At 38.5% G+C, this 14,105-nt stretch overlaps 1 protein-coding gene across 5 annotated transcripts in view; it reads right to left on the bottom strand.

Moving 5' to 3' along the window:
- The window catches only part of tbc1d8b (TBC1 domain family member 8B), a 44,615-nt gene extending 31,746 nt beyond the window's left edge, over nt 1-12,869 (bottom strand). For 4 of the 5 annotated variants that reach the window (XM_062048003.1, XM_062048005.1, XM_062048004.1 and 1 more), the window contains exons 1-5: nt 12,609-12,869; nt 6,729-6,839; nt 6,512-6,630; nt 1,808-2,033; nt 1,430-1,670 (exon numbers count right to left, since the gene is read on the bottom strand). In XM_062048003.1, the coding sequence (XP_061903987.1) occupies nt 1,430-1,670; nt 1,808-2,033; nt 6,512-6,630; nt 6,729-6,839; nt 12,609-12,735 (824 nt within the window). In that variant the 5' untranslated portion in view covers nt 12,736-12,869. Of the gene's footprint in view, nt 1-1,429; nt 1,671-1,807; nt 2,034-6,511; nt 6,631-6,728; nt 6,840-12,595 lie in introns of all 5 variants that reach the window. The other variant, XM_062048006.1, reaches the window with a different exon arrangement.
- Between the last annotated feature and the right edge of the window lie 1,236 nt (nt 12,870-14,105).

Genomic DNA, 14,105 nt, shown 5'->3' with positions numbered 1-14,105 from the left:
ATGTGACGAAAGTTTTATTCAAACACAATGCGGCATGGTGAGGATATGTTAGGTTAACACCACTCATCTAATTGATTTATTTTCAAATGTATGTTATGTTTGTTAAATATTCACTCATTTTGTCATACTTTATGGTTCTTTATTTGTTATCTATTACCAGTCTATGGATGTTCCAATTCATCCAGGTTATTGTATTCTCAGGGCATTAAATCGATCACAAATGGACTGTTTGGTTTGTTATAGAAATATCTATTACTAAATATCAATATGTATCACCTGGTTTTAGGCTTCAGAGTTTTTTATTACTTTCTAGTTTTTTTTAAATACAAGTAATATATAGTGATGCTTCCATAGCTAAAGTACAATTTCAATGTTATGTGCAATAATAAGAACAAAGTCTACACATTAGGGCTGTGAATCTTTGGGCACCACACGATTCAGTTAATTTCAGAATCGATTTTCGATTCAAAACAATTCTCAATTCAAAATCAATACTTTTTTAATAACACTAGGGGCCAGTTCTATGATTAACTACATTCCTCCATAAAATACATAGCAGTGCCAATAAAAAAAAATGTATTACTTAAAAGAAAACTGGTTTTGTTTAGTAAAATTCTACCCAAACATTTAAAAAAGTCACATACAAATACCGGTAAGTTGACAAGAGAAGTATCCCGCACTTCTCTTTTCTAAAGTAAATGTCTACAGCAGATATGGACATCTACATCAACATTAGCCTGAGTGTCTGGACAGGACACATAAAAAAAAAAAAAAATTACTGTTTGGTTTTTTTTAATCCATTAAGAATCGTAAAAGTAACAATCGCGATTTATTCAAAAATCTTTTTTTTTTTACTCCCGTACTTATTAACATCAGAAAAATCCCTGTTTATTTTAACTATTCTCCCTAAAAGACGCAATGAGGCTATAGTGATTTTGTTCTTAGTGTTTCCTGTTTTCTGGTCTTTATTTTTGTTTTTTGAGTTTTGTGTGTAGATTCGCTCCATGTGAGGCTTGAGCAAAACTAAAGTGACTTTTTCCTGCACATCGCCTCAGTCTCTACATTCTGGATGGCAGGCCTAACAGATCATGACATTGTTGACCTCATGGTGGGTTATTTTGTAGTTCTACTCAGTAAGGAAAAGCACAGAAACTGAGTCACGAACGCATAGGATTTTTTGTTTGGGCACCTAACTCAGCAGGATAATTGATACACAAGTAGACAGGCTATTTATTTACGCACAATTGTTGGCTGTAGAATAACCGAGATGGTATATGAAAACCAGGGCATAATTTTGGCAAAATCTTTCGTCAAAACAGTAGGGAGTAGGGAAATTGAGGTGCCACTGTAAAAAGTATGAACAATAGTAATAGCTGCCAGAAAGATAATGAGAGAAAAGAAAGATAATGAGAGACAAAAAAGATGGCACCTTTTGGTAATTTGCAGGGGGTCCGAGAGAGCTATTTCTCTCTCAAAGGCCTCTTTATCAAAAAGGCGCTTGATGGAGTAGTCAGCTAGCTGCTCCATGATGACAAAGGTTTCGTTAAGGTGCAGCAACATGGAGAAATAGTGATCCTCCCCATGAGCCACAACGTGTATGCTCTCTGTCAGGATGACATTTGATGTTTTCTCCAGCCTCCAGATCTCATCCCAGGAGATGATCAGTTTCACTAAACATTAAGTAACATAAAACCAAAGCAAATTAGTGCCAGAATGATTGCTTTAAATGTCATTGTTACAGAAACAACACTGGCAGCTAAATTCGGGCAAACAGTGACTATGGAAGTAAACATCAACCTTCACTCACCCTCAGCTCCCAGCAGGTAGGAATAGAAGCAGAGGAAGTTGGTGCTGAGGTACAGCCAACCCTGACAAGGCACTTTGCCCTTCCAGTAACTGCACGAGTAATATGTGACCAGCTTTTCCTCCGCTGGCAAGGCAAACCAATTCTCAAATCTCAAGTACGCCTCTCTGAACTTCTCTGGATCATCTTCCAGCACATGGGACGCCTTCCCTTCTTCAGCAATCAGACCCTGAAAATTTAAGAACATACTCGGGTCAGTACAGCAATGTTACCTTATGTATTATCACTGTGTTTTTAGTGGTGTAAAACTGCACTCTGAAATGCTGTGCAGTGGAACCTTGACTTACAAACCCCTCATTATAACTTTTTGATTTACGAACCAAAGACCGAATGGAAATATGCTTTATTGTATGAGCGTTTCATCCAACCATGTTGTGCTTGCAGCGCAGCCATTTTGTGCCCAGCAGCAGCACATACATTGTGGGCGGGCTGATCAATTTTTGTCAGCACACCAGTGCTGTCGGTAGCTACTGTGCTAATTGCTACTTTGTGTCCTTTTTAAGTGTTATTTTGCCTCTTTACAGCATTTTTCTAGTTTTGCTAGCTCAATGTGAGTCCAAAGAAAGACATGGACAGGAGAAACATTCAGAAAGTATCCACAGCTGAACATCAAAAAGATAAACCAACAAGGTAAAGTGTTTTTATTTGTCATTCCTAATCAATGTAGCAACCTTTGTGATTTTATATTGTGAGTGCACCACAAGGTTAGTGTGTGTGTGTGTGTGTGTGTGTGTGTGTGTGTGTGTGTGTGTGTGTGTGTGTGTGTGTGTGTGTGTGTGTGTGTGTGTGTGTGTGTGTGTGTGTGTGTGTGTGTGTGTGTGTGTGTGTGTGTGTGTGTGTGTGTGTGTATGTGTGTGTGTGTGTGTGTGTGTGTGTGTGTGTGTGTGTGTGCCAGGCAGCTACATAGGAAGAGGGGCAGTTCAGGTGCTGTTGTTTTTTGGCTTTGTTATTTAATACAAAGTTGATCCATCACCCCCTTGTTCGTTTGATATACAGTGCTGTACAATATATCACTTTATATTGTGTTCAAAGTTTTGAACAAACAAACTTTTACAAAAATATGGACTTTTGTCAAGGCTAGAACCCATTATTCATTATGGATAAATTTGCTTCAATATACAATCTGGTGTGTTTATGAACCCTGTCCAAGAACCAATTAAGTTCGTAAATAGAGGTTCCACTGTACTTGGTGCTGTGTCTGAGGATACTAAATACTGGAGACCTGATGAGGTTGCACACCACTGCAAACTCCCGTTCTAACCTGAACATAAGACCGCCTCAATTTTAATGACAGATTTTGATTTTAAATATTTTAGGACAAAATCAATGACAAAAACCACAAATGTATTTAGATTTTTTAATTACACATTTGATATATATATATATATATATATATATATATATATATATATATATATATATATATATATATATATATATATATATATATATATATATATATATATATATATATATATATATATATATATATATATGTCTTAATTAGATTATCCAAAAAAATAGTGCTCGATACCATGGTAGAGCGTAATATGTATGTGTGGGAAAAATCACAAAACTATTTCATCTCTACAGGCCTGTTTCATGAGGGGTTTCCCTCAATCATCAGGAGATGATCTCCTGATGATTGAGGGAAACCCCTCATTATATATATATATATATATTATTATTATTATAGAGGTTTATTTGAAATAGGGACAGATACAAAAACATAGACATCTGAAACAGTTATCCGATGCATGCATCACAGTGTTTGTAGCCAAAGCTAATTTACAACACTTGTCCCCAACAACAACAACAACAACAACAACAACAACATAGATCCAACATCATTAAAATAGGAAAATAAAAAATAGAGTGAGTTGATAATAATGATAATAGTAATAACACAGACAAAGTGCAAACTAGATAAAAGCCAATAATAATAATAATAACACAGACAAAGTGCAGACTAGATAAAAACCAATTAGTAAAAATGAGTAAAAACTAAACATGGGAACACGATTGTTGCTCAACTAGCCATAATTTTGTTTGTTTTTTGAAAGTGACAAGTGCAGGTATACTTTTCAAAGTGTCCGGTAAAGAGTTCCATAGTTGTGGTCCTTTTATTGAAAAGGCAGTCTGGTATATATATATATATATATATATATATATATATATATATATATATATATATATATATATATATATATATATTTATATATATATATATGTATATATATACTGTATATATATATATATATATATATATATATATATATATATATATATATATATATATATATATATATATATATATATATATATATATATATATATATATATATATATATATATATATATATATATATATATATATAGTTAATTAAAAACTATTATATTGCCATACAAAACAATCTCATGTTTCTTAGCTGCTCGACAGTGCGATGACACAGTTTCATTCCTCACCATTATCTCAAAGTTAGTATCATAACCCCTCTGTTGTATGCTAACCTGACCAACCTATAAGCAGATCACTGTGTCATGGCTGCAACTCTTCATATCACTGCTGTGCGTGTGTGCATGCGTGAGACAGGAAGAACAGCTTGGATTCATTGTTTGCCGTCACCTGATGGTGGAATGTATTAGAGCAGGGGTTCTCAACCTTTTTGAACTTGGGCCCAACTTTTCTACTACAGATGGGAACAGCGTCCACTCAAATATTAACACTGAATTAGTAATCTTACTCTTGATTATAATCATATTCAATATTATATATGATCTACTTATTGTTTAACAAGATACACCTTGTCAAACAATATAAAAGTGTATGTTAATTACAAATATTATTATTTATTTACCAAATAAACCTTAGGCCTAGGTGAGGGTGATTAGAAAAATAAGTACTGACCAAATATACTGCAAAAGAAGGGACTTATAACAACAGATAAAAAATACATTTAAATACAATTATACAGTGCTAAAATAATTATATTCTGTAATGGAAAACATGTATGCATCTTTGCACTATGCTATTACAAACTGCAGTATTTCTGAAAATAGCACATTCTGACCAGGGAATGACCTTGTCCGTATCTGCAATGTGAAAGTATATTTTCTCCCTTCTCGTCTTCTCCAGTTAACAATGCACTCATTGTCTTTTCTGAATTGTGTCATATGCCCCCTCCAAATTGAGCCTACTCCCTCCCTCCCATCTTGTATTAAAAAGAATAACGCGTATCTCTTCTATTGCGCACTCCTTACATACCTTGCTATGAATGTGACCTGTGCCTTTTGAGATGCTTGAGCTTCTCAAATAAATTTAAGAAAGACCATTTTGTTTGACTACCTAATTAGAAAATGTCCAATACATATTCTAACTTAATTAATAATAAATAATAGCTGTCAATAGAATTAAAGTGCAAATGAAAATATAGCTTCGCCAATTTAGTCTTTTTTTTGCACTTTAGAAACTTCTCTCATTCGTTTGTTTGATATTGTCATTATACCCCGTCTTACGCCCATGTGCAACTGGGATAGGATCCAGCACCCCCCCACAACCCCAACAGGGACAAGCGGCAGAAAATGGATGGATGGATGGATGGATGGATGGATGGATATTGTCATTACTGCCACAAGTGGTAAAAAAGTGTATTTCAACTGAGTACCACTACGGCCCATACGGACCACAGCTGAGAAACAGATTTTTTGGCGGCCCTCTAGGGCAGTGGTCCCCAACCACCGGGCCGCGGCCTGGTACTGGTCCGTGGATCGATTGGTACCGGGCCGCACAAGAATTTAAAACAAATAAAATTAAATTAAATTAAATTAAAACAATAAATACATTATTTTAATTAAATCAACATAAAAAACACAAGATACACTTACAATTAGAGCACCAACCCAAAAAACCTCCCTCCTCCATTTACTCAAAAGGGTTGTTTCTTTCTGTTATTAATATTTCTGGTTCCTACATTATATATCAATATAGATCAATACAGTCTGCAGGGATACAGTCCGTAAGCACACATGATTGTATTTTTTTATGACAAAAAACAAATAAAACCCCCCCCCTTCCACCCCCCATCCCCGGTCCGTGGGACAAATTTTCAAGCGTTGACCGGTCCGCAGTTACAAAAAGGTTGGGGACCACTGCTCTAGGGGACGCTAACGGCCCAACAATGGCTAAGAAACACTGTATTTTTAGATGACCAGTCTTGTTCAGACTTTATAATATGGAAAATATACTTTGGCCTACTTGGGTCAATATAGGGTACAACAAATTTGAAATTGATAAACCATCTCTTCTATTGTAATTACATTATACAGGTGTGCCTAATGAGAGTCTAGTGTCTAATGTTTTCATGAACACAATCGTTTAAAAGGGCCAAATTATGATTTTGTTTTTCTCCATTTAAACACTTATTTGTGGTCTACATAACATGTAAACATGTTTTTTTGGTCGAAATGTTTCATAGATTATGTTTTAGAGACCCCATTTTAACAGCGACTTCTTTCCGCCATCCATGTTGTAATTTTTACAAATTTTTGGGACTTATGCGGATCCCCAAAGACACAAAAACAGGTACAAATAGGTAATACAAGATGGTTTTGCATAATAGGTCCCCTTAAAAATGGGAATTATCTTACTCTGATCTTGCCCTGTACAAAGCTGGTGATGTCCTCGCTGGAGTCGAAAACAGAGAGCGTCCTCATGATATTCTGCTGCAGCCAATCCCAGTGCTGGACAATCTCCTCCTTAGTGACGCCTAATATAACATTGAAGAAGGGAAATGACAATGACAAAACATCCATTATACACCGATTTTTGTTATTTTGACATGTGAATAATATTACGTGGACATACCGCATGCAATGGACCAATACACTTGTGAGTCAGGTGTGTGGTGCAGAATGCGAAAAGGAGCTACTTTGGATGTAGAGTCCAGCACGGTGTCCAGCGTTCCCACAAGGAGACCTGCAACAGAGTGCATTACTATTTTTAAACAGCTTTTCTCAGCAGCATTACATGAACATTTCAGGCAAAGCTACTGTAAGGGAACTACTTAAATTGCATCTGTTTTCTCCTTAGATGCAGAATGTTTCAACACCTTGAGGATAAAGCTGATGCTGACCAGCAATAACCTGGCCTTGTATATAACCTTTAAATAAATATTTTATTTGTTTGGGTGTCACATTGTGCCCGTGCTGACGAAGCGGAATGTGAGATTCTGAGCCCTAAGCAACTAAAATGAACCACATCTGGGGGCTCTAACGCCTCCCTTTCACATGTCCTACATAAATAATTCACAAGCAGATAGATGGGCTAGACGTGCTATTGTAGATGACTATTGTAGATGACCTCTATGTATGTTCCATTAGCAAGTCTTTCTGGCGACACTTCCTCCCCGAACTCAGTTTGTAAACGATCATTGAGTCCATACAAAGCTAAGTGCTGGACATACAAGAAATACACGGCGGACTTACCAGTGTCAAAATTTGTCCGAGGAGGGGGACCTCAAACGCTGGTTTAGTGTGGCTGAAACGGGGCTTAGGCTAAATAATTATTTGTTTGAGGGGTTAAACGACTTAGTGTAGACATGGCCTAAGTGACTGAAGTGACACACAACATAATGTATCATTACACTCTCATCTCCTGGCAGCAATAGCCATTGTGGGTGTAGAGAGGAAAATTAAACACCTAAATGATGCTTCAGACATGAAAAGGCTCTCATAGGGCTTAAGCTGCATCATACACCTGTCACTGTTAGACCAGATAGTGGTTAACCTCAACTATCATTAAAGCAGGCACACAGGATTCATTTCTCCAAATCCATTATCATGAATTATCTGTGACTATTTACTTTAAGTACCAGATGTTAAAAATACATGAACACAGACAGCATTGGCATCTCTCAGTCTTGACTCTAACCAAAATGCAATGTACTTTTAATGTTGCATATTATCCATGTCTTCAGTACAGTGGTACCTCAACTTAAGAGTGCCCCAACTTGAGTGTTTTGACATAGAATCCATCCATCCATTTTCTACCGCTTATCCCTTTTTTTGGGGGGGGACGGGACGCGGGGGGCGCTGGAGCCTATCTCAGCTACAATCGGGCAGAAGGCGGGGTACACCCTGGACAAGTCGCCACCTCATCGCAGGGCCAACACAGATAGACAGACAACATTCACACTCACATTCACACACTAGGGCCAATTTTAGTGTTGCCAATCAACCTATCCCCAGGTGCATGTCTTTGGAGGTGGGAGGAAGCCGCAGTACCCGGAGGGAACCCACGCAGTCATGGGGAGAACATGCAAACTTGTTTTGACATAGAAGCTCAAGTTAATTGTTACGCTTAAAGTTGCAAGCAAAAATCTGAGTTTCAGTACATCCAGAAAGTATTCACAACGCTTCTCTTTTTCTACATTTTGTTATACAGCCTTATTCCAAAATGGAATAAATAAATGTTTGTCCTCAAAATTCAACACATAATATACCCCATAATGACAATGTGAAAATGTTTTAAAAAAACAAAACAATTGCAAATCTGCAATGATTAAAACACACACACATTTGTTTCCGGAAGTAGGAACACACATGTGTTGCTAGAAGTTGGGTGCATTGCTATGGGAACCTAAATAAATGCGCTGAGGTAATGCTTAAAATGACCAAAATACTGTAAATATTGTATATATTGCGGTACATATTGTTATGAACGTGTCTGTTACTACATTATATATATATACTTGCAGTGTGTATATAAAATGTTGATGTAGGTTTTTGAAGTTGTTTTAGTAGGCTTTGGAGGCTACAATAGTGACTACCATTAGCCTCATCGTGCAAGCATTTTTTTGTCTTCAGAATCCTAAAAACAAACGCGTGTTCTTGTCCCTCATAAGGGTTGGGATTGACGGACAAAATTCCAAAAAAAGTGCAATTACACTACAACGAGCTAATGCAACAACATTTTGTTCTTAAAGGCCTACTGAAACCCACTACTACCGACCACGCAGTCTGATAGTTTATATATCAATGATGAAATCTTAACATTGCAACACATGCCAATACGGCCGGGTTAACTTATAAAGTGCAATTTTAAATTTCCCGCTAAACTTCCGGTTGAAAATGTCTATGTATGATGACGTATGCGTGTGGCGTCAATCGTTGAAACGGAAGTATGGGGACACATTGAATCCTATACAAAAAACTCTGTTTTCATCTCAAAATTCCACAGTATTCTGGACATCTGTGTTGGTGAACCTTTTGCAATTTGTTTAATGAACAATGAAAACTGCAAAGAAGAAAGTTGTAGGTGGGATCGGTGTATTAGCGGCGGACTACAGCAACACAACCAGGAGGACTTTGACTTGGATAGCAGACGCGCTAGCCGCCGAACTCACCTTAACTTCCTCCGTCTCCGGGCCGTCGACCGCATCTGTGATCGGGTGAAGTCCTTCGTCGCACCGTCGATCGCTGGAACGCAGGTGAGCACGGGTGTTGATGAGCAGATGAGGGCTGGCTGGCGTAGGTGGAGAGCTAATGTTTTTAGCATAGCTCTGTGAGGTCTGGTTGCTAAGTTAGCTTCAATGGCGTCGTTAGCAACAGCATTGTTAACCTTCGCCAGGCTGGAAAGCATTAACCGTGTAGTTACAGGTCCATGGTTTGATAGTATTGTTGATTTTCTATCTATCCTTCCAGTCAAGGGTTTATTTCGTCTGTTTCTATATGCAGTTAAGCACGATGCTATCACATTAGCTCCGTAGCTAAAGTGTTTCGCCGATGTATTGTCGTGGAGATAAAAGTCACTGTGAATGTCCATTTCGCGTTCTCGACTCTCGTTTTCAAGAGGATATAGTATCCGAGGTGGTTTAAAATACAAATCCGTGATCCACAATAGAAAAAGGAGAGAATGTGGAATCCAATGAGCCAGCTTGTACCTAAGTTACGGTCAGAGCGAAAAAAGATATGTCTTGAACTGCATTCTAGTCCTTCACTCTAACGTTCCTCATCCACGAATCTTTCATCCTCGCTCAAATTAATGGGGTAATCGTCGCTTTCTCGGTCCGAATCGCTCTAGCTGCATTGAAAACAATGGGGAAATGTGAGGAGCCTTTCAACCGTTGGCGTCACGCTACTTCCGGTACAGGCAAGGCTTTTTTTATCAGCGACCAAAAGTTGCAACTTTATCGTCGATGTTCTCTACTAAATCCTTTCAGCAAAAATATGGCAATATCGCAAAATGATCAAGTATGACACACAGAATGGATCTGCTATCCCCGTTTAAATAAAAAAAAATTCATTTCAGTAGGCCTTTAACTGTACTGTAAAGTTCAAATTTGAATGACAATAAAGGAAGTCTAAGTCTTCCACTTTGTAGTAGCTAGAGGAGTTGTTTTTTTTCAAAATCTCTTCATAACTTTGCTAACAAATGGACAAACAAACCCTAGCGAAAACAACCTCTGTGGCAGAAGAAATAAAGCGCGCCATGTTCGTCTCAAGTGTTCCGAGCCAAAACTCGGCCAAGGGGCACCATGCCAAGGGAAAGCACCTGCTGCACACCAAACTACTTCATAAGCTACAATCACTGGGAAAAGATGAAGCCAGCGAAGCTAAACGTCAAATTGTAAGGTAGAGTCCAGTCAGGAAGAGCAGGGCTGGGATGGGAAGAAGCACCGCGGTTCTGGTCCAAGGCTAACCGCAAGCAGAGGAAGGAGATGGTGGTGGCAGAGGTGTCGAGACTAGAGGAAGAGCGCTACAAGATCAAGGCTGTGTTGCAGTGCCGACAAGGAAGCTGGACAACCTGGGAGGGAGTTGTCAACCGCAAGATCAGTTGGTCTGACCTTTGGAAGATCCCACAGGCAAGGATCAGTTTCCTCATATGTGTTACTTACGACACGCTTTTCTGTCCTCATAACCTTCATCAATCGTTTGGGAATGAGGAAAACTGCGCACTCTGCAATACTCCCAAAGCAAGCCTCCAGCATATCTTGTCAGACTGCAAGATCACACTCTCCCAGGGGCGCTATAGATGGCGTCACGACCAGGTCCTGGGGAAACTGGAGGGGTGTCGACTGGGCAGCAAAGAACCAGCAGAGACCCACACCAGCTTTGTCATGGAAGGGGGTGGACAAAGACACACCAGGCCAAGAGAGACATTGAGGCCTTTCTCCCCAGCCAGGAGTGGGACATGAGGGTTGATCTCAACAAGCAGCTCCATCACAGCTACATCTCTCCATCACAGCTACATCTCTCTGTCCTGACATCGTGGTGTGGTCCAGCAAGGCAAGAGTGGTGCACATCATTGAGCTGACAGTGCCAGCAGAAGAGGGAATTGAAGCCGCCTTTGAACGCAAAAAGGCCAAATATGCAGAGCTGGCTGCAGAGTGCTGGGAGGCTGGCTGGAAGGCTACCATCTACCCAGTGGAGGTTGGTTGCCGAGGCTACGTGGGGCTGTCAGCCACACGCCTTTTGAGGGACGTAGGAGTGACTGGAGGGAAGCTGAGGAACGCCATAAAAGATTTGGCAGAGGAAGCCGAGAGAGGCAGCTTTTGGCTCTGGCTGAGGAGGAAGGACAGGAGCTGTGGAAAAAACAACTAACCCCAACAGCAACCGCAGGAGGTAACATTTATCAGCTGCAGGGGGTGACAGGGAGACGTCTCTGTCACTGCTCCGCCACCAGGAGACGTTGTAGGGATTAAAGGAGCGAAACGTTGAGGAATGGTGGTTCCTAGCTGATGACCCTGCAGCTGACCCGTGGGCACCGGAGGAGGTGCAACATGCAGCAATGACAAGCAGGAAAGACCACCTACCTGTACATTAACTGACTTAAAAGTTTAAATGTGGTTTAAATTTTCAGAGAAACTACATTTTCAAAACTGATAGAAAAAATGTCCACTGTAGAAGACACTGCTTCTATGAAAGTAAAAGTTTAGAAACACAGTGGATCTAACCCGCACAATTCTTTGCACTTAAAAAGACGTGTTTGTAGTAGTGTTGTCCCGATACCAATATTTTGGTACCGGTAGAGGTTTAGAGGCGGTATAGTACCGAATAAGATTCATTAGTATCGCGGTGCTACACTAATACCGGTATACCATACAAACCTAGTTTGTAGTAATAAATATGATTATAATATTTTAGCATTATGTTTGTGTTCAATTAAAGAGTATGTTTATTCTAAACATTCATGCCACTTCATTTTACACACTACGGCATTTTTAAGTCTTTTTTTTTTTTTTTTTTACATTTACCACAAAATAAACCTGTGCCGCCAGTTGAAAACCCTGACATGATACGAATAATTAATTGAGGAAATATCTTTACAACACCATTTCTAAATAAACGGTTTCATCTTTGGCGCATAATACAGTTATAATATTTTTAAGCTAATATACAGGCTAACGTATCTGCAAACCCAAGTCAGGAGGAATTGTGTAAACAATCCATATACTATACATATACTACTGTACTTCGGTCTATGTGACCCTAACGCCTATGCTATGGCGTACATTTAAAGAACAAAATAAGTATTTGACATTATACTTGTAAACAAGAGAAGCCAGCTGTTCACTATTTGTCCTAGACCTGTTGCAGTTATGACCATGATATACAGCAGCACACGGTCGTTTCATGACAGGTAAACGCTCAAGACAAGCCGATAAATGTCACGTCTTTAATCCAGATAATAACTTGTTAGGCTTCGAATTATGAAATCTTAGCAAAACATACCCGCTAACGTTACCTGTCAAGCCGCCTCCACCTTCACCATATCCTCGCCTTCTCTGGAGCACGAAATATTCATTATCCTTCTCCGTGACCCACAATTTAAAGGCGTTTTTCAGCAATATCTCTTCGGGTTTAAGCCACATGGTTACGAATGTTGTCCACGGCTCGTCTGCCAAATTCTCCTGTCATTCCACGGCTACCGCACAACACAGCACACATCAAACCAGTGAATATTTGTTTGCGTCCGGATGCCTCCCTTCCCACGTCGGCAAGAAACATCGCTTCGCGCAAAGGATTGTGGGATTGTAGTTTTTTGGAGCAGACGCCGCCATGACAGCGAAGGCAACAGACTTCCCATTCGTGAAGAGTAAAGGGGTGGACGATACTGTCATTTTTGACATCGATCCAATGTCCTTGGTTTTGGATCGGTAAAAATAATAATAATAATAATAACAAGAAGACAAATAATGACATGCTACAATACACCCGATTATTCTGGACTGGAGTTTCTGTTTTAATGTTTAATACTTATAATACACTGTTTTTAATTTCATAGAGCACCTGTGTCAAACTCAAAGCCCGGGGGCCAGATGCGGCCCGCGAAAGCCTGGAAATAATGTGCGTCAATTAATCTTTCTTACTAAACATATTCATTCTTTCTTTCAATAGAAATAGCATGTGCTGCATACAATTGCATGTCTTTTAAACTTGAGAATTATCTGACAAGGCAAAAAACATGTTGACACAGGGGTGTCTTAAGTGTGGCCCACAGCTCCAGTTTTGTTGGCCCGCTGCATATTTTTGGACAAAAAACAACAGTACTAATAGAGATAAAATGAGCAAAACGTAATGTAATGAGACAGAAGCTGACAATGATACAAATAACTCAGAGGTATCCAAACGTTTTCCATCAAGGGTCGCATACTGAAAAGTCAAAGTATGTGGGGGCCATTTTGAAATTGTTTTATTTTGTAAAAAAAAAAAAAAAGACAACAAAAAAAAAAAAAAAAAAAAAGGGTTAAAACATATTCAAAGACATAAGTTAGAAAAAAAAGATTGACACATAGATTTTAAAAAACCATTTGGGGTCAGCTTTGAGTTATAAGTGACAAAGTGTAATATTGTTATTAGTTTTTAGTAGCAAAATGTTAGGTTTTTCTTATTACATTATATCTTTTTCCTCTTATTTTTATTTTATTTTTTTTTATATTTTTACAATAATTAATAATAGCACATATTGTCACCCATAACACAAAGCTGACAAGTTTTGCCTTTGAAGATATAATTAATGTGTCTTTTTAGCTTCTTCTTTTTTTTTTTTAATCAAAATGGTCCCGCATACTTTGACATTTTAGTATGAGGCCCTTGGTGAAAATGTTTGGACACCTTTATATTAACATATATTTCAAAACAATTTTGTTAGAATACATGCTTTTTTTCCCTGACTTATGATTTAAATAAAACCAAATGCATAGGGACTTGTGTAATAATATTATGAGGAGATTATACATTA

Source organism: Entelurus aequoreus, linkage group LG05 (genome assembly GCF_033978785.1).
Source record: "Entelurus aequoreus isolate RoL-2023_Sb linkage group LG05, RoL_Eaeq_v1.1, whole genome shotgun sequence".
NCBI lineage: Eukaryota > Metazoa > Chordata > Actinopteri > Syngnathiformes > Syngnathidae > Entelurus > Entelurus aequoreus.
The sequence above is the reverse complement of the archived record's forward strand: the minus strand, read 5'-3'. Positions and strand labels throughout refer to the sequence as shown.